This window comes from Sapajus apella, unplaced genomic scaffold, assembly GCF_009761245.1.
Source record: "Sapajus apella isolate SASKATOON/1434 unplaced genomic scaffold, GSC_monkey_1.0 scaffold3, whole genome shotgun sequence".
NCBI classification, from domain to species: Eukaryota; Metazoa; Chordata; class Mammalia; order Primates; family Cebidae; genus Sapajus; species Sapajus apella.
In genome coordinates, this window is record NW_022436943.1 from 53,402,259 (window position 1) to 53,428,526 (window position 26,268).

At 41.3% G+C, this 26,268-nt stretch overlaps 1 protein-coding gene across 5 annotated transcripts in view; it reads right to left on the reverse strand.

The window, feature by feature from the left end:
• Positions 1–26,268, reverse strand: part of ASAP1 (ArfGAP with SH3 domain, ankyrin repeat and PH domain 1) — a 403,505-nt gene that overhangs the window by 87,757 nt on the left and 289,480 nt on the right. For all 5 annotated transcript variants that reach the window (XM_032246627.1, XM_032246599.1, XM_032246607.1 and 2 more), the window contains 2 exons: positions 19,316–19,385; positions 1,348–1,435 (listed from right to left, as the gene is read on the reverse strand). In XM_032246627.1, coding sequence (XP_032102518.1) covers positions 1,348–1,435; positions 19,316–19,385 — 158 coding nt within the window. The remainder of the gene's footprint in view (positions 1–1,347; positions 1,436–19,315; positions 19,386–26,268) is intronic.

A 26,268-nucleotide genomic window follows, 5' to 3' on the forward strand; every position in this document is an offset into this window, starting at 1 on the left:
CTGATAAGCCTGTTGTGAAGATAAGCAATAATGTATTTAACAGATAAGGCTTTTGTGAGGGTTAGCAATAATACTTTTTTTTTTTCCACTTGGCATGTAACGGATGCTCTGTAACTGACAATTATTATTAATAACCTATATATTCTCATAACTAGGGGCTCTTGGCTTTTTGAAGTCATAAAATAATTCCAAATTTTCATATTTCTTTCTTACCAATAACCCAAGAAATCTCTTGGTCATGAAAACCACAGGGAATCTAAACTTCATATAGATGCTGCAGAATACAGCTTACACTACATCTAAAGAGCCTCATGACTGATTCCATCTTTTGGGTCAGGACTCCTGAGCTTCCATTCACACAACTGCATCAAAAGGGTTTCAAAGGTCAGGAAAATATTTCTGTGCTTCTATACACAGATCACGCACTTTGGCTGTTGGCCTGCCTTGCTGGGCTGTGACAGAGAAGGGGGGATATTTAAGATGAGTGTTGCAGGATTTCAGGATATTCATGAGAGTCACTTCACTGGCTCTGTCATCCTCTCTTTAGAAAAAGAGGTCCTCTCAGCTACAGTGTGGGTCGATAAGCATACCCATGGGAGCTGGCCTAGAGGAAAAACATCTTCCCCCAACTTTCTACACACTGTGAAAGCACAGGCTACAGGCTGTGGGGTGGGTAGCTCATTATACTCTCTCATCACAAGAGAAAAACAAACTCTGAACCATGAAGTAGAAAAGTGATAGGGTGCAGTGCCATCAATTCACGAAGGTTGAAGGCAATTCTGCTTGGAAGCAAAAAAATGATTTTTCCTTTAGGAGCCAGATTTTGCAGGGATATAACTCTGGGCAAATTCGTTGTACATAGATATTGGCATACCTGCATTCCCAAGTCTACATCAGTGCTTCTTAACCACAGGTGCACATTACAATCACCTAGGGGCTTTTTTTGTTTGTTTGTTTGTTTAAACTATGTCTGGGCCTTATACCAACAACTGTGATTCAGTAGATCTAAGAGAGAAATGGGAATATACTTAGAAACATCTTTCCAAGGGGATAAAGCTGTGTACTCACGGTCAAGCACTGGTCTAGTTCTATGTACAAATACTAGATTCTATTCTATTGCTGGTCAGATCTGACACTGCCTTGTCAACTGCAGGTGGGCTCAGTGGAAATTCAGAGACCTGGGGCATCTTTCCAGAGCTGCACATGCAGGAATAACAAGAACCTGTTCAAATGCCAACTCTGAGGAGCCCTGCTTGGAAAAGCTGCTGTTTAAATACCTGGAGAATGAAAATGTGCAGGTGTTAGAAGCCACAATAACCAACTCAGAGAGAGAGAAAAAGGACTCACGTGATATCAAGTCAAAAGATTTTTTGTCTTCGGCGTTAGGTTTTACTTGGCAGGTGAGAAGGTTCAACTTAGCTGGTTGCCTGTTAGACTGGAAAAAAAGGGAAAATGGAGAAGTTATATGCAACGCTACTCTCTTGTCTGCAGGCTCAGTGCCCTGCAGGGCAGGTATGCAGTTCACAAGGGCTGCTCAGTGGTACAAAAATATATTTTCAGCAATGAAGAAACAGACACTTGAGCATTGTTCAAAGTTTACTGCAAGAATAAATACAAGCTGGTAAGTTTAGTAAAGTTTTATTTATCTCACTTGAACTCTGAATCTCATTAAAGATGGGGAAAAAAATTAGGTGTCCTACTAAATGTCTTTAAACTGTGCATAAATATCCTGGTGATTTTTCAGAATGGAATAAAAAATAATTCACCTTACTTCCAATGAACAGTAGGTATGATCCACGGAAATGTACCTTTCTGGAACCTAGACATACCTAAGCACAAACAGCTGGCACTTTTAACACTGTATCTTACTGTGAAATGTAGCTAAGCTATATTGCATTTATTCATTCAAAATGATCGCAGTTATCAATCATTCCCAAACTGATATTCCAGATATCCATGGATTCAACTGATTTTGGTTGTCATGCAGAATTTACATTGCTTCTCTCAGAAGTACAATGACAATTACTAACTGTGAGGCAGTGCTTAATGAACCCCAATATCTGGGGAGAGAGAAAATCTAAGAAGGATTTAATATAACTTATCAGGAAATCTCTTGGTCACACATATAAAACAGGCCCTACAGTATCCAGATAGTCATGCTAACTTAGCAAGTCTTGCCACATATTAACACTGGGCAAAACACTCTCCTGCCTGCCCATGTCCAAGGTCACATGCTGGACAATGGCTAGGATTCCCCCTTCCTGCAGAAGCTGACCAAGGAATGAAATGTTTGAGTGCCTGGGCTGGGCTGTACTTGAACTTGAGAAGCCTGCAGAAATAAGCAATAAAACTATTTAGTTGGACCTATAGCCCTGTCTCAACTGAGAGCTGTGGTTCTCACAATCCTAGTACCAGGTGCATCTCCAACTGAGGAATTACAATTTTTAGGGAAAAGAAAGGGGGAGGGAGTTAGAGACAAGTCACATCAGTGAGCCAATCAAAGTCAGAAATAGCAGAGATGGCATACAATCAAGACAACTTCAATGACACACTGCCACTTCTCCTAAATAATAGGCATTAAACATTTCTGTTTACCTTCCTTTGCTCTCTGGACCATTTTCAAGATCTTTCTCCCTCTGTGATTTCAATGACATTAGACATAGAAAACAATGCCCTCTGTCCCACATCTATCTGTTCCAAAGCAAACTGCTTTGTGAGAGGAAGTGAGAGACCCAGGGGATTCCGTTTTCAATGCATGTACCTTTGATTTAGAAACGGAACCAGAAGTCAAGTACAAGAGAATTTTGCCTAAGAGAAAACAGTGCTTGGGAAGATTCCTGTACACCAGAACTTGTCAACAAACCTAGAAGGGGAGCAGGAGCTTGTGGGTCTGCAAATTTTTCTTAGAACAGCTGAAGTTTGAGTTGCTAAAGGCCTCAGACTCCAAAATCAGAATCTGTAGCCACAAAGCAGACTCAGCCCACTGTAAAAGGAACTGTTAGTTTTACATCTCATCTTTTTGGATATTGATAAAATTGCCGACTTTCTCATATAAATGACAATAACATATGACCACCTGAAAAGGTAGTGACCCAGTTAATGGTGAGAACTCTTGCTACGATATTACGTTCCAATTTGGAACCTGCATTTAAAGAAGGATGCAGAAAAGCTTGGGGAGATCAAGAGATGATTAAAAGGGTGGAAAACAGAAACTCTGAAGATGAGTAAGAAGCATTACTTAGTATAGAGGAGGGAAAGCTAGGGAGTGACTTCATGACCATCTTCAAGTATAAGAAGGTTGTTATCGGGAAGGTTGGGCAGCTGTTTTCCATTAGCTCAGATGAAAAGAAATGTACTCAAATTGCTGAAGAAGATTTGCACAAGACATAAGGCAGAACTACCCATGCTTAAGTTGATTATGCATAACAAGAGGTTTCAGGTCTATTAAGCAGAGAAGAATTGCCTTTTAAAGATTTAATGATTTTTAAGCTGGTCAGGTGCAGTGGCTCATGCCTGTAATCCCAGCACTTTGGGAGACTGAGGCAGGTGGATCACTTGAGGCCAGGGGTTTGAGACCAGCCTGGCCAATGTGGCAAAACCCTGTCTCTACTAAAAATACAAAATTTAGCTAAGCATGGTGTTGCATGCCTGTAATCCCAGCTACTCAGGAGGCTGAGGCAGGAGAATCGCATGAGCCTGAAAGGCGGATGTTGCAGTGAGCCAAGCAAGACTGTCTCAAAAGAAAAAAAAAAAGGAAATGTAATATTTTTAGACACTATTCACATTTGAACATAACAGAAGGTTAACTTTATTTTTTTTTATTCTCCCAAAATCTAGGTTTCTCTGGTGTTTCTGAACAATCTTACTAACAGATACAACCAAGAACAGATATGAAATCTTAAAAAAAAAAATACACTCAGTTGAGTATTAACTGCATTCAGGCAAGTTAAACAGCACTATTCACCTCTCACTTCTTTCTCACTCTGTTTTTTTTTTTTTTTTTGATAGGGATCTCGTTCTGTCAGCCAGGCTGAGTGCAGTGGGGTGAGCATGGATCGCTGCAGTCTCAACCTCCTGGGCTCAAGTGATCCCCCCACCTCAGCCACCCAAGTAGCTGTGACTATGGACACACATCATCACACCTGGCTAATTTTTTTTGGTATTTTTTGTGGAGACAGAGTCTTGCCATGTTGCCTAGGCTGCTCTTTAACTCCTGAGCTCAAGTAATCTGTCTGCTTCAGCCTTCCAAAGTGCTGAGATTGCATATGAGAGGCACCGTGCCGGCCTCAGGCCTCAGCTCTCCTTTCTTTTAAAAACAAACAAACAACAACAAAAAACTTTTAGGGGCCAGGCGCGGTGGCTCAAGCCTGTAATCCCAGCATTTTGGGAGGCCAAGGCGGGTGGATCACGAGGTCAAGAGATCGAGACCATCCTGGTCAACGTGGTGAAACCCCATCTCTACTAAAAATACAAAAAATTAGCTGGGCATGGTGGTGTGTGCCTGTAATCCCAGCTACTCAGGAGGCTGAGGCAGGAGAATTGCCTGAACTCAGGAGGCGGAGGTTGTGGTGAGCCGAGATCGTGCCATTGCATTCCAGCCTGGGTAACATAAATGAAACTCCGTCCCGAAAAAAAAAAAAAAAAAAACCTTTTAGGTTTGGGAATACATGTGAATGTTTGTTACACAGGTAAGCATGTGTCACAGGGGTTTGTTGTACATATTACTTTATCACCCAGGTATTAAGCCCAGTACTCAATAGTTATCTTTTCTGCTCCTTTCCCTCCTCACCTCTCATTTCTAAGCATGGACTATTTCAAAGTATTTTGCTGATAAGGAATTTACACAGTTTAAGTCACTCCATGATTGACTCACAACTTCAATGGTGATGACGTATGATGTTTATTCTCTTAGAAGTTGGTCAAATCTACTAGACTGACTTTTGCTATGTTAACATGAACTGTGTTTGACACAGGAACATCCTGCCTACACAGAGTGTTTTTCTCCAAACTGAGCTGCCAGTGAGGCATCTAACAAGGCCATCATCCCAAAGGTGACTTTGAGGAGCCAAGTATGCACAGTTTTTGACTGTCTAAGCAGCTGACATACCCAGTGCTGAGCCCGTGAATACCAGAGGGGGGTGGTATGTCCCACAAAAGTCGAAGGACCAAGGCATTTGAAGCATGGAAATCACTACAGTAATAATTGTAACACCAGATGTTTGCATAACTTTCCAAAATTTCAAGGCACTTTCTTCACATTTAGTACTAATTTATAGGTATATTGATTAGAGACGGTATAATCTTTCCTGGGATTTCAGCAGACTAAAAGTAAAACTAAATTATTTACTCTCAGTTATACCACAGTAGAACAGTTTAGGAAATGCTTTCATATTGTTTAAGTAAAGGAGATAAAAAAGAAAACAAAACAGAAGAGAAATTCTGGAACCGTCTATGTATCTACTGAGTCCTTGCTGTTGATTCCCATCCTGCTCAGAACCAACACACATCTGCGCCATGACCTCCAGGCACCAACAGCAGGCCCCCTTCTCCCACTTAGCTCCTGTCACTCTGAGTTTTTTCTTTGGCTGACGAGGGGCACTGGTCCCTCCTGCTGCTCCCACATTCCTGCAGGCCCTGCTTACTTCTTGCAGGATTCTCATCAATCAGCACCTCCTCAGAGGGGGCAGTGCCTGGCCTGACCACCTCCCCATGATGTTCCATTCTTGTACACCCTGCTGTGTTTTCTTTCTGGCTCTTATCACTCCTTATTTGCTTCCTGCCTTCCTTCCCACTAAGGGCACACATATATTTTTTCTCATTAAAATGTGCCTGGCACACATCAGGTACTAGCAAGATCACGGCTCACAGCAGATTTGACCTCCCAGGCTCAAGCAATTGCTCTACCTTGGTCTTCCTAGTAACTGGTACTATGTGTGCATGCCACATGAGGCTAATCAAAAATATATGGTTTTTTTAGAGACAGGTCTCACTCTGTTGCCAGGGTGGAATGCAGTGATGCAATCATGGCTCACTGCAGCCTTGAACTCCTGGGCTCAAGGCATCCTCCTGCCTCAGCCTCCCAAGTAGCAGGGACTACAGGTACACCTCACCATGACTAATTTTTTTGTTTTTTTGTAGAGACGGGGTCTTGCTTTCTTCCCCAAGCAGTTTAAACTCCTGGCCTCAAGTGATCCTCCTGCCTCGGCCTCCCAAAGTGCTGGGATTATAGCCATGAACCACCATGTCCAACCCTCAATAAATATTTACTAAATGAATGACAACATTCCAGGCATCTTATATCATATGCTATCTCATGTACTACCTGTGAGGGAAGTCTTTTTACTTTCTTTTACTAAGTGAAGAAATGAAGGCACAGAGAGGTTAAGTAACATTCCTAAGCTCTCCCAGTAAGGAAACAGTTTGCATGGGTCAGAGCCCCCACTTATTCTCTTCTGCGTTCACTCTGCAGTCCAGTTTGGAAAGAAAGTAATCTGATATAGCTTGGGGAATAACAGCTGGATGCCCAGCACACAAGAACATTTCCTACTGGTTACAGTAAGGGTGAGAAGTCAATAAAGCAAAAGCTCCAAAGATTAACTTCTGTTTTAATATCTTCTTGGGTTATTTGATTCTCCTCTACTTACTTTCATAATTGGGAAAAAGAGAAATTTTAGAAGCCACTTTGAATTCCTAGTTTGAATTCCTATTCATTCATCATATATATATCAAGCCTCTACCACATTCCACGTACATCTGAAAAACACATGGTCTGTGCCATCAAGCATCTATGGAAACTGACCTGACTAGGTACGGGGCCCAGGGACCTGAGCTCGAGGGTGTGCACCAAAGATGTAGGCAAGGCTCCACATAGGCAGCCTCAACCTTCTAGAGAGGACTTGGAGGAAGGAGAACAGACAAACTGGGAAGCGTGAGGATCGGGTCCAGAGGCCTGGGGCATAGGAGAGGACAAGCTGCAGGAGGTGATGATGAGCACACACGAAGGGAGACTCTGCATGTGGCACTAAGAAACTCACATTCCCACCCATGACCCTGGCAATGTACTGAAGGAAGCTAATCAGTGGAGTGACCTGTATTTCACAGGGGTAACTGGTGTGAGGGGTAGAGGAGGTAGAGAGAAGCTGAGAAAGTAAGAAAGATAAGCAATAAAATGAGGAGGGCCTGAATTAGAGCTACTTTATAATAGTAGTGCTGGTAGCCAGAGGCTTAAGGCAGCTAGAAAGGGAGGCTTTTAATGCATCATTCCACAAGTAATCGTTACCCTAATATGTGAATTACTCAGTCCAGGAACCTTTTGAATGGTGATTAGAGGGAGGGACACATGGCTCCTGAAGGCTCTCTTGAGCAGCATCTCTTTGAAAAGCTACAGTAAGAGCTTCTCCAAATACAGTTATGACACTTTTCAAAAATGAAGATTCTACAACTCTGTTCGTTCAAACTCTGAGGCTAGTCCTTTTTCAGGTTTTACTTCTCATTAAAATAAGACATATTCATAGAAGAAAATGAGACAGGGATAGTGCAAAGAAGAAGCCAAGCATTAATTATTAATCTCACTTTTACACGCAGCATTAAATATTGTTAATACCTTAATTTTACCAAGATGTATGTGTGAGATGTCTGGTTTTTTTTTGGACGTACGTTGGTTCAACTTGTATATACTGTTTTGTAAACCATTTTTCCCAATTAACAATATACACAGATGTCTTCATTTTACATACCCCTTGCCCACACACCTTCAGACAAAAGGCAAACCTATTTTTTTTTTTAAATGTTTCATTCAACCAGGGAAGCTCTGGGTATATTTTATGAGGAGAAATGATGAAGATATCCCTCTGACATAATACAAAGTGGCCGTTCAGCTAGGAAAATCATCAAACATGTAAGTAGAAATGCATGCAGAAACAGAATGAACCAATTCCAATTAATGTTTCTGTGTTTCCTAAAAGAAAATAAACACCACACATTTGTCTTTAAATATCTTAGCATGTGCCAAGGTTCCAGCGTTTTTGCTGGAAGGGTAAAGCTGTTAGCACAGACATATTTCTCACTTAGCAGAAAACAGCTGCTACTGGAATTAGTACCCAGAAATGAAATTATTTCCTCCCATCATCATACTGAATTGCTCTGCTTTACAAGAAGTGAATATCATTAATTACTTGGAAAATAGGCCTCACCCAGCCAAGATGAAGCTGACATGTGGAAAGAGGTAAAAATAAAATTACAAAGCTCTCTTAACTTCCTATGCTAGTGCCCGAAAACAGAGCTGCTCAGACCATTATTATGGTCATTTTCGAAGTTTTCATTTAGTCAATACTTTTTTAGACACCTACTGTCCCCTATAGGGACATATATTTTTGGCACACAATCAACAACCACAACAAACCCCTGGCAAGAAATTAAGGTACATGCTGAACACCTATCACTGCAGAGAGACCTTATCTCCAGAAATTTGGCAATCAAGACTATTAGCTTTTGGCCTTCCATAAAGATAAAAGGTAACAGTTGTTTTTAAAAAAACTGAACATCTAAACTGCCAGGTACATTATACCTATTCTATTATTTAATTTTTGCAATGACTCTGTGACTTAGGTACTGTTCCTAAAGCCATTTCATAAATGAGATAACCAAGGATCAGGAAGGTGAAGTAAACTAACCTATGTTTTGCAAAAAGTAAAAGGCAAAGCTGAATTCTGAACAAATCTCTTCTCACTTATCACAATGTTTCCCTATCAAGACAAGCCCTTGGAAAACTTAACAAAGTCCGTCAAAATATAGCTTTACTGTTTTGCCTTTTCAGGTTCTTACTGCCCTTAAATGGCCAGTTCCCTCATTTTCCCTCCAGATACACGTTCTAAATTCCAAACTTACTACTCTGTAGCCACAGCTCAAGCTCTCCCAGCCCTTGTGTGATCCTTCAGACAGAGAAGATATAAGTAGAGATTATCTAACTGAACTAATTCGTTTCAGAGAGTGGATGACTGAATTCCCTTAACCCTCCCAACCACTTTATTTTTTTTGCCAAACATTTATTATCACTGTATCGCTCAACCATTTTAATAAAGGGACTCATTTCCAGTTGGCAGAATGTATGCACATGTGAGAAAGAAATATTTGAAAATGGAGCGCTCCAAGAAAATGTCTTTCATTGCAGCAAAGAAGCTGCTACCTTACTTTTGAGAGGATATTCCACTCAAATCAACATTAAACAATCAATGCTACAATGCAAATAGAAAAAAAGAGCTTACTGGGGGCTCCTGCTGATGTTGCTGCATCCAATGAATGCGCTAGACAGTTATCCATGTAGGCATTTCTGCAAATATTTATTGAGTATCTACTATCTGCTAGTATATAGAGTTTGGGCCAGTACAAGAAGAATTTTTAAATTCACATTTCCTATTTAGCTACAATAGCCACTTTACGTCATGTTATCCTACAAGGGTACATAAAACAAAAACCTTCAGATTTGGAATATTTGTATGAAATCTATTAAATTGATAGTAAAACATCTGAGCTATAGTATATATATATTTTTTGAGACGGAGTCTCACTCTGTCATGCAGACTGGAGTGCAGTGATATGATCTCAGCTCACCGCAACCTTCGCCTCCCACCTCCCGGGTTCAAGTGATTCTCCTGTCTCGGTCTCCCGAGTAGCTGGGATTACAGGCACCTGTGCCATCACACCAAGCTAATTTTTTGTATTTTTAACAGAGATGGGGTTTCACCATGTTGGCCAGGCTGGCCTTAAACTCGTGTCCTTGTGATCCACACCTCTCAACCTCCCAAAGTGCTGGGATGAAGCATAAGCTGCCGTGCCAGGCACCTAGTTTATGTTTTAAAAAAACTATTCTCGTCGCATTTTATAAAAAGAAATGGGCAGTGAGTGGCTGAGACAAACATGTGTTTGAGACTTATATTATCCTCACACAGAAAGGGCAGTCTTTAAAGCGAGGGAATCATCATTTTGATGAGAACACAGCATTTATTCATGCTGGGCCCCATGCCGTATGTCTTACACATACTTGCTCACTTAATTCTCACAATCACCCTGAAACTAAGTACCACTATTTTACTTCTTGACAGATGAGGAAAATAAGGCACCAAAAGGTTAACTCTGCCTTCAGGTCCTGGCTCGTAACAGCAGAACATTAGATTAAAGTGAGACTTTTTTTTTTTTTTTTTTTTAAGGCAGTGTCTTATTCTGTCGCCAAGGGTGGGACAGCAAGTATCTTAGAGCTAAAAAATTATCTTAGCTCTTCTGAGTCTCAAGCTATCTCACCACCACAAGGGAAAACAATGCTATCTCTGCCGCAATAAAGAACTAGGCAATGCACGACAAATGTCTGGTGCTCTACTTCCAAGTGGGAGGCAGCAAAGGCTCTGGACTTTACCTTCTTGGGTGCATAGCTGGCTTTAGCATTTAATGTGACATTCAGGCTTCTTCCCACTAAAAAGGGGATTAACACCTACTTTCTTGTCAAGGTGTTATCAAAGGTAAAAAAGAATGTACGTAAAGTGCCTAGCATATAGTGAGTGCTCAACAAATATCGCCTATTTTATTCTGAGACAGGGTCTTGCTCTGTCACCCAGGCTGAGTGCAATGGCAGTCATGGATCACTGCAGCCTGGACCTCCTGGTTTCAAGCAATCCTCCTGCCTCAGCCTCCTGAGTAGCTGGGATTACAGGCTGGTGACACCACACCCAGCTAATTTTTTTTTTTTTTTGGTAGAGACAAGGTCTCAGTATGATGCCCAGGCTGGTCTCAAACTCCTAGACTCAAGTGATCCTCCTTCCTCGGCCTCCCAAAGTGTTGGGATTACAGGTGTGAACCACTGCACCTGGACAACTATCTTTACAATTACCAATTCTTCCAAAAATACCTCCTCTGATGGTGTCCACATAGCTGATACATAAAATTCTATTATTATCCATTTCCCTTTAGATTAAGGCAGTATTCCTTGTTAAAATGCAATCATCTCTGGGAGGGTTTTCCATTAAGTCACTAAGGCTCAAATAGAACAACAGATCTTATCTAAGGTGGAGGTTCTAGGGGAGTAAACTGAATGGGCATGGGCAATAGGCAGCATCAGAAGAAGCACAGAAGTCTAGGGGACACAACCCTGGTGATTGTGATGGCACAGAGCCTGCTAACAGAGGGACTCCAGGCACCCAGAGGAGAACCAAAGAGTGGTGAAAACACACAGTAACTCTGGAGACTTAATACTCAGTGTTTTAACAAACATCTGGCCTTGCAAGAAGCTTAGACCTGTCCATTGCTCTGACTTTACTGTTTCATTTATTAAAAGGGCACTGAACTAGAATAAAGAAGGAGGTGATGAGAATTAGACTTCAAACTGGCTAAGTTCTAACTGAGGCCCACAATCCAGCTCACAAAGTTGACAAATACCACTGTCATTGCCTGCAGATTTCTGAGTAACACAACTCCATTCTAGCCCCTCTATATTGTAACAGCAGCAAATAGTGGTGGAAGGGCTCAGAGGGTTTCTGCTCTGGCTGAAGTTGAAGTTATCTGATCAGCAGTATTTGGGCTTCATCACTAGATCAGTTAAATCAGAATCACTGAGGGTAGAACCAGGTGATTCTAATGTCCCACAAGGGATCAGAGTAATTGGATTCATTTGGCCAATTACAGCCCCTTCCATCACATGCAATGGTTCATTCAGGTACAAGTGATGAGAGTTTTCATTTGCAATAAACTGTATACTGATGCTTCTAATAGCTAATCTTGTATTTCAAATAGGGAAAAGAAAGCCCTCCACCAGGATTCAAATAGAGTAAATGTCTCTGCTGCATGTATTATTTCAAAGAATAACCTGTAAGATATTAGCAGATATATTTCTAAACTTATGTTTTATAGAACTTGAACTTGGGAAGCCCTCTAGTAGACATTTATGTCTTCAGGTTCTGCATTTGCAATGTGCAAGACAAAGATATTTCACAGTGACTCTTAGTTTTGCAAACAGTGCAGCTTATGTCATATGTCCAAATAACATTTTCTATACTGGAACAACTATATTTCTTTTGCCAGGGAACATGGCTGTGGAGAAGGTTCAACACCAGTGCCTTTGGACCCGTGGTTGCATTCCTTTTATCAGAGATAGGGTCTTGCTATTTTGTCCAGGCTGGAGTGCAGGTGCAATCATTGCACACTGCAGCATTGAACTCCTGGCCTCAAGTAATCCACTGGCCTGTCTCCCAAGTACCTTGGACTACAGGTGCATGCCACCGTGCCCCACTTGCAGATGCATTTTGAATTTCATTCAGGAAAGTTAACATCTGGTCTTTTGTTTAAAAGAGTGAGGGGATATTAGTGAGTTTTCATAAATGAAAATGTCACAACAGTCACAATGACAGCAAGGTGAAGAACTGGCTCATAAAGTGAAGGGGAAAAAAATGGCATTACCTGAAGCTGTTGAAAGAGACATAAAACAGAATTGTAATTCAAAAGGGGGAAGGAGCAATTCAGACAGAATTAAAACAATACTTCAAGTGCATCCTTAACTTTTACTATTTTTTTTTTGGTAGCTAGAATACATAGATAGCAACAGCTTTCAAGGAGTGTCTTATTTGAACCTCTGAACTCTTTACAGAGAGTAAGGAAAGTGTTATCATTTCCACCCTTACTGGCCTCTCTGAGGTTCCATGAACACACTGTCTAGCCTCATGATTTTGGACTATTTTCCCCCTCTACCAGGGCTCTCCTTGCCCTAGCTTTATGCTAAATGACCAGAAAAGCCTTTCCTGACCACACGAAAGTAGCTGCCCATTTGTTTTCCGTCACGACCTTCTGCTCACTTCTTTCATGGGACTTATCCTTTGTTTAGTACAAGCTCCAGGAGGACAGGGCCACTAATTCATCACTGCTTCTATAGTACCTAGCCTAGAAAGGAATAAAAAAATTTTAATGAGCAAATTATGCTCATTTTATATCTGAGAAAATCAAGGCTCCAAAGGCTTAAGTAACTTATCCAAGGTCCTACAGTTTTTTCAGGGGTTTGAGTCTGGGTTTAACTGGCTCCAAAGTTTGCCCTCTTACAACTCACAGTGCTGCTTTCTAATCTGTTGGAGCAAAGAAAAATATTCTCATTCTCTCTTCTCAGTGACAATGAGGGTAAAGATGTGGAATCAGGGGACAGCCCAGGAGAGTCTCTGAAGGCCAGTCACAGGAACAAGGCTATTGAATACACTGCAAAGAAGAGAGCACTCCATTTTGCAGGTCTCTTCCTGCTTCCTCAATGTGCTTTTAGTGCTTCTTTTAAAGCCCTGGCAGCTGAATGTTATCTTCAGGGCTTTGGATAGGGCAAGAAAACAACAGACGTTAGATCCAAAGAGCCAAAGAAAAGGGAGAAGAAACACATCCAATTCTTGCTTTAGTGAAATGCCATGGAAGGTGACAGAGCTGCTGTTAATCCCTAACAGGCAGAAATTAAATCTCTATGAGAGAACAGGTATCCCAAATGGGCTCTGTAAAGTACACTGAGTAGTAATGAAAACAGCAATACAGAAGAATTCCAATGGCCAGGCGCGGCAGCTCACGTCTGTAATCCCAGAACTTTGGGAAGTCACGTTAAGTCAGGAGTTCAAGACCAGCCTGGGCAACATGGCAAAACGCAGTGTCTACTAAAAATTAGCCGGCCATCCACAACACATGCCTGTCATCCCAGCTACTCAGGAGGCTGTGACATGAGAATTGCTTGAGCCCAGTAAGCCAAGATGGTGGCACTGCACTCCAGCCTGGGCAAAAGGGAAATGCTATATCCAAAAAAAAAAAAAAAGAATTCCAATAAACCACAGTTTAAAATGAAGATAGTTACACATTAGAGAAGTGGTAATAATAACAGCTGACATTTACTGAGCACTAATTCTGCCCTACATTCTGTTCTAATTATTTATAATCAATAAACTCATTTAATCTTTACAACCACTTATGAATTAGGCCTTATTAACAGCTCCATTTTATTCAGATGAAAAATCCTCACTAGAGATTTAGTGTCAGGGTTGAAATTCAAGCCTAGGCAGTCTGACTCCAGGGTTCTGGATGCTGTGATCCTACATCAGCTCACTGAGATGACAAGAGCTATTAAGTTTTAGAAACACTTATTGTGATCCAGGCTCTGCAAAGCTTTAAATGCATCATCTTATTTAATTCTCACAACGTGGAAAACAGGTACTGGTATTCTGTTTTACAGATGAGTAGTACAAGTTAAGTAGCTTAATAAAATGCACATACAATAAGATGCTGAATGGGCATTTAACTGCAGATGGACTCAAAAGGATGTACTCTGGATCTCCCTGTTTAAAATGATCAGCCTATCAAGCAGGTGGACACACACACACACTATCTACCTATGAGGTGGAACCTCTAAAGAGGTCAGCTGGATTTAACCTTTTTGAGTAAAACATCAGGCCTTAATGAACTTCTGTGTGCTATTAAAAACACTTTTGGTGTTGGCTGATTGAGAAAAAAGTGGCTATAAATCGAATAACTGCTCCAAGTGTTAATCATATGGGCATCTGAAGACATTTAAAAGATGTAACATATTATTTAGGCAGTTTGATTCAAATAGAAATTGTTGGAACACTTGTTTTATCTTCATGACTAGTACTCCTCCTCCCTTCCCAGAATCCCTTACAGCTTTCTCTACCCTTAAGACCCTATGACTAATTTAAGGAGTTTCAAGGTTAGGCCAAGGTAGAGAGTTCCACTGCAAAGAACTGTTATTCATGAAACTTTCAAAGACCTAACAACAATCTGGCATCTGAGAAAAAAAAAAAACAACCCTATGATACAGTAGAAAGAGTATAGGCTTTAAGGCTGAAAAACTGTCCAGCTATTTACAAACTTCATGACCCTGAGGCATGGGCTTTAACCTCTCTGAGCTTCATCTATAAAATGCAGTCTCATTAGAAAAGTGTTCACTGAACACTAAGAACATGTCAGGCAATGTGTTAGGTATTAAAAATTTGAAGATGAGTAAGATGCGGTCCCTACCTCCTAGGAACTTCCAGTATGGTGAGAAAGGAAGATGGTAATGCTTATCTTGTAGGGCCACCTTGAAGATGAAGTACAGGGTGCACTCCAAGTGTTCCACAGATGGTAGTTCTTTCTCTTTTTATATCCATTATTTAAACAAGGTGACGCTGTGTTATTAAATTCAGGGAGTAGGGTTTTTGAAGAGGATAGCTGCTTATACTTTTGAAATTGATTTTTCAAGATTACTACAATAAAGTAATATGTCAACTATAATTCTTATACTTTCTGTTGTAATTTGTTTTATTACATTTATTTATATTATAATGCTTGTAGTTAGAAAAAGCAAACAATTAGAAAGTATAGAAATCTATAATAGTATAGCGGCTTCATATAAATTTTATACTTAAGTTTTGAGGCTAACATTTTTTTTCTTGAGACAGGGTCTGGCTCTGTCACTCAGGCTGGAGTGCAGTGGCACAACCTTGGCTAACTGCTGCCTCCAACTCTTAGGTTCAAGCAATTCTCCCACTTTAGCTTCCTGAGTAGCTGGGACTACAGGTGTGCACCATCATGCCCAGCTAATTTTTGCATTTTTTTGTAGAGATGGGGTTTTGCTATGTTCCCTGGGCTGGTCTCAATCTCCTGGGCTCAAGCTATTGCCTGTCTTGGCCTCCCAAACTGAGGCATGTGCGGATTACAGGCGTGAGCAGATTACAGGTGTGAGCCACCTTGCCTGGCCTGAGGCTAACCGAAATGTTTGCCATATATTTGTTAGAACTGATATTTTGAAATGAAAGCATCTTATACTGTGTTTAGAACATACTAGATGGTCCATAGTTGGAAGCTGCTATCATTAATATTACTATTGTTATAGCAAATTCAGAGATTCACACTGAATTTGGTTTCCACAGTGCTGCATTTCTCTGAATTGCCAGTAAAAAAAAATTTATATCTTAACAGATACATGAAAAGCAAAGAATTTATGAATGAAATCTTCTAAGGATGGGCTGCAAATTTTTCAGGTGTACACAGAAATGTATTTCTCCCTAGAATAGTAAGCTGGGGAGATGAATCACCCCTGGAGCAGATCTTGCTTGGGTGCCCAAGCCAACAAACCTTGTAGCATTAATCTAAATGCATACTTGGCCCTCTACTTCCATTTGCAGGGGTGACACTGATTAGGGCCTTCAAACCAAAGAAATTTCCATGTTTCCCAAACAAACACCTCAAGTTTTCTGACAACAAAGGTTCTTCTCACCACTTTTTCAAAGATCAATGAAGCCCTTTATGTTTTTCTCAGAAAACTGCTGGCCTTGATTTTCAACCTAATTCTAATCGATGGTGTTTGCAAAGTCAGGAAAAGCCAGCTAAAACTGACTAGACACCTTTCTGCGGGAGCAGCAATGTGATTACGAGTGATGTAACTGGCAGCAAAAAAGGTCTGGGCCAAAGCCAATGAAAAAGGGGGAATAGAACAGCACAAATCAACAGGAGGGAATCAGAAGTTAGGGGAGTAAGCCATTTCCCTCCAGGCTGCTCTGGGGGCAGGAGAGTGCTCATGTTTGTTAGCAGGAGGGTCTGCTTGTCAAGAGGTTTCAGTATTGTCAGTAACATCCAATAAACTAATGGCAACAGCAATAATAACTATTAACAGAATAGCCATACATGGCATGTTATCTCACTGAATCCTCATATAATCTTTATGCGTAAATACTTTTCTCAAGGTCACAAATAAATGGCAAAGTTGGCATTCAGACTTAGATTTGACAGATGCCACAGTCCATTCTCTTATCCACTAGACAATGTGGGTGATGTGATATTTGTTGTTAATTTGAACTTTAAGAATGCATATAAATAGTTGGCTTGGCCACAACAATATGTTTTGGCAGGAATAAGAACAAGAGCGGGAAGGGAACTTATTTTATTTTTAGCAAATTGCCCAAGGTCATATAACTACTAAGCAGTGCCACTGATTCACTTCACCAACTATATGATCTCCCACCACTCTGCAATGCCTTTCACAGCAGATTTCTAAGAAAAGCAAATAATTACAACATGATACAGCCATTATATAACTTCTCAAAATGCCTAGTGAGGACTGTTACAGCCTGACAAATCCAAGGGGAGAGCTCCGCAGCAGAAGACAAGGAGACTTGGGGTACACATGGTAACTCTGACTGGGTGTGGTGCCTCATGCCTGTAATCACAGCACTTTGGGAGGCTGAGGTGGGTGGATCGCTTAAGCCCAGGAGTTCAAGACCAGCCTGGGCAACATAGCAAAACCCCCACCTCTACACAAAATACCAAAATAAGCTGGGCGTCATGGTGTTCACCTGTATTCTCAGCACTTTGGAGGCTGAGGTGGGAGGATGGCTTGGGCCTAGGATGAGGAGGTTGCAGTAAACAGAGATCATGCTACTGCACTCCAGCCTGGGTAACAGAGCCAGACCCTCTCTCAAACAAAACAAAACAAAAACATGGTAGCTCTTTGACTAAAAACACATCATCTATAGTAAAAGGATCAGAAATTTTCACTCTAGCATACACAGGTGACTGTGTATGGAATTAAATATAAGAAAGTAAAAATTAGCTAATTTTTCATCCATGCATCTTTGATACCTAGGCCAGAACATGGCAGAATGGAAGCTTAAATAAGGATTGCTAAAGAAATGACTAATTCTTAGATAGCCTCAATCATAATTATGAACAGATCTAAGTCTGTGGGTAGGATTTCTATCAGATGGGTAGCTGGACACAACTGGCATGAAAGCTAAAAATTTCAGCTGGGCTGTTTCAGGGAAATCAAAGACCTCAGGAATTCCTCTGAGGAATCACGGAAAGTGGGCTGCAGTGGGGCAAGGGACAAAGACAATGCAACTGCTCAAGTTCCATAAAGGACAACAATCTTTAGATGTGTGCAGTCATTTACACAAAGGACTGGGCCACAAGTGTGTACTAGGAGTCTTCTGTGTGTCAAGTTCTGTGTGAGAGGCTCACAACAGAAAGAAGAACAGGACTAGGTAAGTGCCTAAGAGGTGTTCACAGTCTAGTAAGATGACGGGTTCTGCAGGAAAAGAGAGAAGGGCCACATGGACTAATGTCAGACAGACACCCAAGTTTGAACTTCCAATTCTGCCAGTTACTAGCCAAGTTATAGCTGTTCTTTGTGCCTCAGTTTCTTTATCTATAAAATGAAGGCTATTATACCACATAGGTCGTTGGGAGGATTAAGTGAAATAAATTTTATGAAGGTAAGTGGTAGTTCCTTTTCTCCCTGAGAGAGATATGTAAAGTCAGCTGTAAGTCATACAAAATTGCCAGTGTAAGATGCTCATCTCTCATTTCTACTATTCTGTTGGTAATTAATTGAGCAGCGGCCCAAGGACATCACTTGGCACAGGATACTATAATTTAATGAGGTTTTTTTTTTTTTTTTTTGAGACAGTTTCACTCTGTTGCTCGGGCTGGAGTACAGTGGCGTGATTTCAGCTCACTGCACCCTCCGCCTCCTGGGTTCAAACAATTCTCCTGCCTCAGCCTCCCAAGTAGCTGGGATTACAGGTGCCTGCCACCATGCCCAGCTAATTTTTCTCTTGTATTTTTAGTAGAGATGGGGTTTCACCATGTTGGTCAGGCTGGTCTCAAACTCTTGACCTCTGGTGATCCACCTGCTTTGGCTTCCCAAAATGCTGGGATTACAGGTGTGAGACACTGCACCTGGCCTAATCAGTTTTTAAAATCCAAACTGAGATTACTGGGTTAAACAGCAAGCACATTTAAAAAGACTTAGCATATACTTTGCCATTTCCATTCCTGCTTGGTACATTTTCTACTAGAATCTCTGCATCTTTAAAAACTGAAAGGAGTTTTCTGTTGGTTTAAAAAGGGCAGACTTACTGTGTGCTTCTTTGACTACCCTAAGGTTTTTGCATCTACTGTTATGTTTCTTACATTATTTTTACATGCAAAGAACAGCTTCTGTCATCTTTATAATTCAAAAAACTAGGTTTTTCAGAACAATCAATAGTTCCCAAAAAATAAGTTTATAAAATCAAAATACCTTATTCATTTTGAGAGAGCAAAAAAAACAAGTTTCTGGTGATACCAAAGAATGATGCAGACCGTTACAGGACAAGATAAAACTTTGTTTTTTTTTGGTAAAGCAGTATCTGAAATGATCTGACCCAAATGCATAAAGATATTTGGGCAAATTTTTACTGCTGAGTACATAATCGTGTTTGCTTTCTGGCCCATGAAACCAGAAAACATAACAAATGCAGGGTACATTAAGAAACATACTTACTGTGGCATGTGAGATAGTCAGAATCCCATTCTTGACAGAACACTTTCTCCTCTGCCATACTTTCCGGATCCTAAGGAGGAAGTCAAACACAACTAGATGTAGTATCTGATTCACCCTGGGACATGCAATGATATAGTATGATACATAATAATAATTATAAAATAACTTCCCCAAACCAAAAAAATCCAACCCCCCAAACCAAAATTCGGGTTGCCTTTTATTATCCCAGGTGGAAGGTAATTCATAAAAGTAGGCAGGTACAAGGATGCTCATTACAGTATTGGTTTTTTTTTTTTGTTTTTTTGAGACAGAGTCTTGCTCTGTCGCCCAGGCTAGAGTGCAAAGGCACAATCTCAGTTCACTGAAACCTTCGCCTCCCAGGATCAGGGTTATCTCCTGTCTCAGCCTCCCGAGTAGCAGGGATTACAGGCGTCTGCCAGCGCGCCTGGCTAATTTTTGAACTTTCAGTAGAGACAGGGTTTTGCCATGTTTCTCAGAATGGTCTCAAACTCCTGGGCTCAAGTGATCTGCGCACCTCGGCCTCCCAGAGTGCTGAAATTACAGGTGTGAGCCACTGTGCCCGAGCATAGCACTGCTTTCGACAGTAAAAATTGGAAACAGAAACAATAATAACCCAACAGCAGGAGACTGAATAAAGGAATTACAGGTACTACACTGATATAATAACTCCTCTCTGGGAAGGGAACCCAAACCTGTTAGGGGTGGTGTTAATAAGCAGTTTTTAAACATATCTGTGAATCTTTCATAAGAATGTTCAATTACTTGTTATTAATAACTGATTTTTAAAAATTAAGACAGTGACTGGGTGCGGTGGCTCATACCTGTAATCCCAGCACTTTGAGAGGCTGAGGCGGGGGGACTGCTTGAGCCCAGGAGTTCAAGACCAGCCTGGGCAACATAGGGGAACCCCGTAGCTACAAAACAACAAAAAAAATTAATATTAAGAAAGTAACTCAAGAAGTCTGCCATGCAGGGAGTAAGGGGTGAACTGCCTCAGAATGTACAGGACGAGCTGAGTCAGGGCTCGAGAATGCATCGTCACTTTTGTAAGTCATACACCACCCCTTTAGGGGTCTTCCAGAGACAAAATGATGCCTTAGAGCTCAGAGAAAGAACTGTTCGTGATTTGCATAGGGAAGTAAATGGTGACCAAACCATTCACAAATAGTTACAAGCAATACACATTTTGAAAAATGTGATTTGAAGATACTGAAGGATAAAATAAAACTAATTTAAACTTGGAAAAGTTTGCATGTGCGTGTGTAGCTCCAGGCACAGGCAAGAGACTGCATGTGTGGCAGATCTGCGTGTGTGCAGGTAGGTGCAAATGCACTAGTTGAGACCACTTCCATGAGGTAAGAAGAAATGGGCAGGGAATAGGGATTCCCTAGGTCGGAAGAAAGTTTTGAAGGCTTTCTGATGCCATGGAAACATGACATCAGGAGACCACCACAGCTTTCCCAGGCATTTAAAACAGTATCATCTAGTGTTTTTCTTTTCCTTCTTAAATCAGTCCTCTAAGAAAGCTGCCACAACACAAATTTAAAACCATCTCCAAACACAAATAATACTGTGTATTTAACTATTAGAAGCACAGTTTGTTCTAAAGCTTGCTTCACAGAGGGAAGTAACAATTTGACACCATCTAGCCAAATGCAAATTGAATATACTGTATTCAAAATGCTAGCCTTGCTCAGGAGGCTAACTACTAATTAATTGATAAACCATCCTCAAATTACAGCTAAATCACATATTTTCTTCTAGAAGTACTGACCATGGAAACGTCTGATTAGAGGTAATAGCTCTCAACTAATCAGAGCCACATTTAGTGAATGTGACTAACTCACTGTAAATAGTTTTGCATCCATCTTACCCTTACAAGAGCCTGCTAACACAGGTGAGGCATTCCTGTACACACTAAGCTAAAACCAGTGTCATCCCAAGTATCAAACACCGAACCCAACAATCAAACCATTCAACCTTCAGGAATAGTTTAAAACCTCAGTTTACCCACTTTATTAAGCTTTTATTCATTAGTTTTACTTATCCATGTATATTATGGAAGCACATCACACACACACACACACACACACACACACACACACACACACACACACCCCTCTTCTCTTGCACTGCTAATAAAGCCAAGCATTACTCTTTGGTTGACAAGAGATTGTGACTGAGGCACTTTCAGATTGCCAGAGGAAAGGGAATAATCTTGAGATATCTCCTGGCATAGCTGAGAGCAGTATCGCCGATTTTTTTTTTTTTTTGGTGAGACAGGGTGTCACTTTGTCGCCTGGGCTACAATGCAGTGGTACGATCATGGCTCACTGCAGCTTTGACCTCCCAGGCTCAAGCGATCCTCCCACCTTAGCTTCCTAAGTAGCTGGGACTACAGGCATGTGCCACTACATCTGGCTAATTTTTGTAGAGATGGGATTTTGCCATGTTGCCCAGGCTGGTCTTGAACTACTGGGCTCAAGTGATCCACCTGCTTCGGCCTTCTAAAGCGCTGGGATTACACACATGAGCCACCAAGCCCAGACAGCACCTGATCTTTGTGAACATTTTGATAGCTTCTATTCCCAAGACTTCTATGGACTAGACTGAATTGCTGTGATCTCCCTTCTCTGTACTGAAAGCTTTACAAATGCTCCAGTCTGCATAGCTTCTGAATGGACATACCAAGGACTCTTGCCATCTGGTATGCATAGAGAGTGCCACACATAATTACTGATTACGCCACGCTGGACTTTTACAATTCCAGGAAAAAAAATTCTATTAGAAAATGGTCTCCTATAAATAGGTATGTTCCAACTTTGATGCTAGATCATTTGAGCTTCAATCCCAGACCAATTTCTAGCTATATGACTTTGCTCATGTTACTTGACCTCTTGGAGACTCAGTTTCCTTTTCTGTATTACGAAGGTAATAATGCCCACCTTCGTACATATAATGAGAAAATATAATAAAGCAATTGCTCCTTTGCCTCTCAATAATTGCCTCTGGTCCATAATGTTTTAAAACATTATTATTTAAAATTTTAAATCATTTTTCAAATTGTATAATAATCCTTTAAGTGATAAAGAGCATTCCAAAACTAGGGTCAAAAATTACTAATGCAAATAATACTTCAGAGAAAAGTCACAGGAACTATCAGCAGTCATTGTCTGCAAATGAGTCTGTTTTCATGTATAAGTGTTTCAACTTTTTACTCTTTCACAGAAGCAATCACAAGCAACTCCCGGTTATTAGTACTCATCTTTGCTATCTGTGCGATTATTAGGAGGTGGAGCTGCCTGACTTCCTTTCCAATTCTATGATACAATAGCTCCTTCTGTATCTCTTCCCAACAGACTGCATTCAAGATGAGGGTAAGAACCATATCTCATTTATGTTTACCTCCAGCATCTAACAGGCTGCCTCACATACTAGAGTATTTCATCCATGTGTGTGGAATGAGTACATGAAAGAAGAGACCAAAAGAATGAAGAAATCAAGGGGGAGAACTTGTGCCAGTTTACGTCGTGCATATCCCAAGGGTGATCAACAGCAGCAGTGGCCCCTTTGAAAAACAAAGGGGAGATACCCTGGCATGAGGTCAGAAGACACAGGTTCAAATTTGGGTGTTCATACTTACTGTCCATATGATCTTAGTCAAGTTATTTAACCTCTCTGCAAAACGTGTCAAATGAGATGAGTGAGCGGGTGCCTGGGTGTGTGGCAGGCACACACAGGTGCTCACAAGATGATAATTTACTTGAACACTTTAGGGTTTGAACTAAGCAACACTTATGAAAAGACTCTGTTGATCTTCCTTGGATATTCAGATTTTAACCACTTCACTTAGAAATAGGCAATTCTAATTTCAAGGTCACTGTGATTTCAGGTGACTAGTGTTAAAAAAATGACTTTTATACTTTTGCCTCAAAAGATACATAATAGTACACTGTTGCTCCTAATGGAACACAATATTAATTTTCCACTTGATGGCAGAGTAACAGGTCACCATGTTTCCAAGAGATGTTGATACCACAGATGGTCAGGGAAGAACAAGGAGCTGAGCTTGAGGCTTTTCAGCAAGATACACTACGGAATTTTCAATTCATGTACACTTGATCTCATGTGGTTTAGACTAGCATTTGATCACTATTCTAGAGCTCAGTTTAAAGCTCTGATTTTGTTAGTTGGTATTTCTTTTCTCCGTTTACTTTCAAAGTGGGATTGAGCTAAGTGATTCTACAATGAGCCAGATGCTGCTTTTCTTTCTTTATACCCCGTATCAGCAAGTCCCGTTGGCCCTACCTCCATTATCCACAATTGACCACTTCTTACCCTTCTTCTGCTGTTCCCCTGGCCTCACCATCAGCTCCCATCTAGGTTTCCAAAGCAGCCCTCTAACTGGTCTCCTTGTTTTTGTGCTTTCACCCTCATGATTGTGCTTCGCTTGGTAGTCAGAGAGAACCTTCCAAAATATGTCAGATTATGTCAGTCTTCTGGCTCAAAACCCTCTAATGGCTCCCCATCTCGCTGAGTGGTTCCCCATCCCTCTGACTTTATCTCCTATGATATTCTCCTTGCTCAGTACTCTAGCTACATTAAACTCTGAGGTATGTGTCACCATGAGATGCATGCTCCTGACTATTCCCTCTTCTTCCAGCTATCTGTATAGATTTTCTCACTTCCTTTGCTCAAATATCAACTCAATAAAGTCTTCCCTAACCACCTGTAATGATAGCAAGAACCATTCACATCCCCCACATCACCTGCATCTCTTGCTTTATCTTTCTCCATGGCACTAATTACCATCTGATCTACCACATATTTACTAATTTTTGTCTCTTTCCTTCCTTAGAATGTCAGCTCTATCAGGGCCAGATTTTCTTTTTTCAATGCTATATTCCCAGGGCCTAAAAGAGTGGGTCCTAGACATACAGCAGGACTCAAAATATCTGTTGAACGCATAAGTAGAATAATAAGCAAAATAGTCAGTGACCTCAAAAATTTAGAAGAGAAATATCTGCAATTTTAACAAACAAATTAAAACAAAAAATGTACATGTCTCAGATTAAAACAAGGAGCACATATCCACAAGTAATCACACAACAAGGGGGTTTTTTTTAAAAAAAAAAAAAAAAAAAACAACAATGATAACAGGCCAGACACAGTGAGTCATGCCTGTAATCCTAACACTTTGGGGGGCCAAGGTGGGAGAATTTTTTGAGGCCAGGAGTTCAAGACCAGCCTGGGCAACACAGCGAGATCCTGTATATATTTAAAAAAAAAAAAAAAAATTAGTCCAGGCAGGGTGGCTCACGCCTGTAATCCCAGCACTTTGGGAGGCCTGACCTTGTTATCCACCCACCTCAGCTTTGTACCCAACCACCTCTCTGCTTTTATTCACTGCAGTTTTCTCTGCCTGGTTGCCCACCAGGCCACCCAACCTTGGGGGTCACCCTTGACTCCTCCTTTGCCTGTTGTATTATAGCTAATCTGGCAAAAGCCCTTCCATTTCTAACTCTAAAAGTAGTATACTTCTTGCCATCCACACGGTCCCGGCTCTAGGGTGAGCTGCTGCCATCTCTCCTGGACTGTTCAGCAGCCTCCTAAGAAGGGTCTATTTGCAGGTAAGGAAATGTTCTCGATTGATTGTTCCCAGGTGCAGTGGCTCATGCTTATAATCCCAGCACTTTGGGAGGCTGAGCAGGAGGATCACTTGAGCCGAGGAGTTCATGACCAGCCTGGGCAACACAGTGAGACCCCATCACTACAAAAAATAAAAAGTTAGCTGCAGCCAGGCACAGTGGCTCACACCTGTAATCCCACACTTTGGGAGGCCGAGGAGGGTGGATCACCTGAGTCAGGAGTTCGAGACCAGCTTGGCCAACATGGTGAAACTCGATCTCTACTAAAAATACAAACAATTAGCTGGGTGTAGTGGCAGGCGTCTGTAATCCCAGCTACTCAGGAGGCTGAGACAGGAGAATAGCTTGAAGCTGGGAGGCAGAGGTTATAGTTAGCCAAGATCGCGCCACTGCTCCAGCCTGGGCAACAGAGACTGTCTCAAAAATAAGTAAATAAATAAAATAAAAAATAAAAATAGTGGGCCGGGCGCGGTGGCTCACGTCTGTAATCCCAGCACTTTGGGAGGCCCAGGCGGGTGGATCACGAGGTCAAGAGATCGAGACCATCCTGGTCAACGCAGTGAAACCCCATCTCTACTGAAACTATAAAAAATTAGCTGGGCATGGTGGCGCGTGCCTGTAGTCCCAGCTACTCAGGAGGCTGAGGCAGGAGAATTGCCTGAACCCAGGAGGCGGACATTGCGGTGAGCCAAGATCGCGCCATTGCACTCCAGCCTGGGTAACAAGAGCAAGACTCCGTCTCAAAAAAAAAAATAAATAAAAATAAATAAATAAATAAATAAAAATAGCCAGGCATAGTGGTGTAGCATGCGCCTGTAGTCCCAGGTACTTAGGAGGCTGAGGTGGCAGAATCACTTGTGCCCAGCAGTGGAGGTGCAGTGAGCTTCGATGGTGCCACTGTACTCCAGCCTGAAAGACAGGGCAAGGTCTTATCCTCTCCCTCCAAAAAGACAACTATTAAAGGGAATAATCAAGATTCTACTTATGCACTTACTGTGAAGCAGAATCATTTGTTTAAGCAACAGAAAAGAAGGCTCATGTGGCAGAAGCCCGGGGAGAAAATGGAACAAGATGGGGCAGGACAGGAAAGGCTGGGTTGAGATGCTATTTGCAAAGGGAAGCCACTGGAGTATTTTCAGCAGGGGAATGACATCATGTGCTTTATGATTTTTAAAAAACCATTCTAAGTGCTGTGTGAAGATGAAATGCAGAAAAAGAAGAATGAGTGAAGAAAAGAGAACAGTTGGGAGGCTGCTGAATAGGCCAGCAGAGACGGCAGCAGCT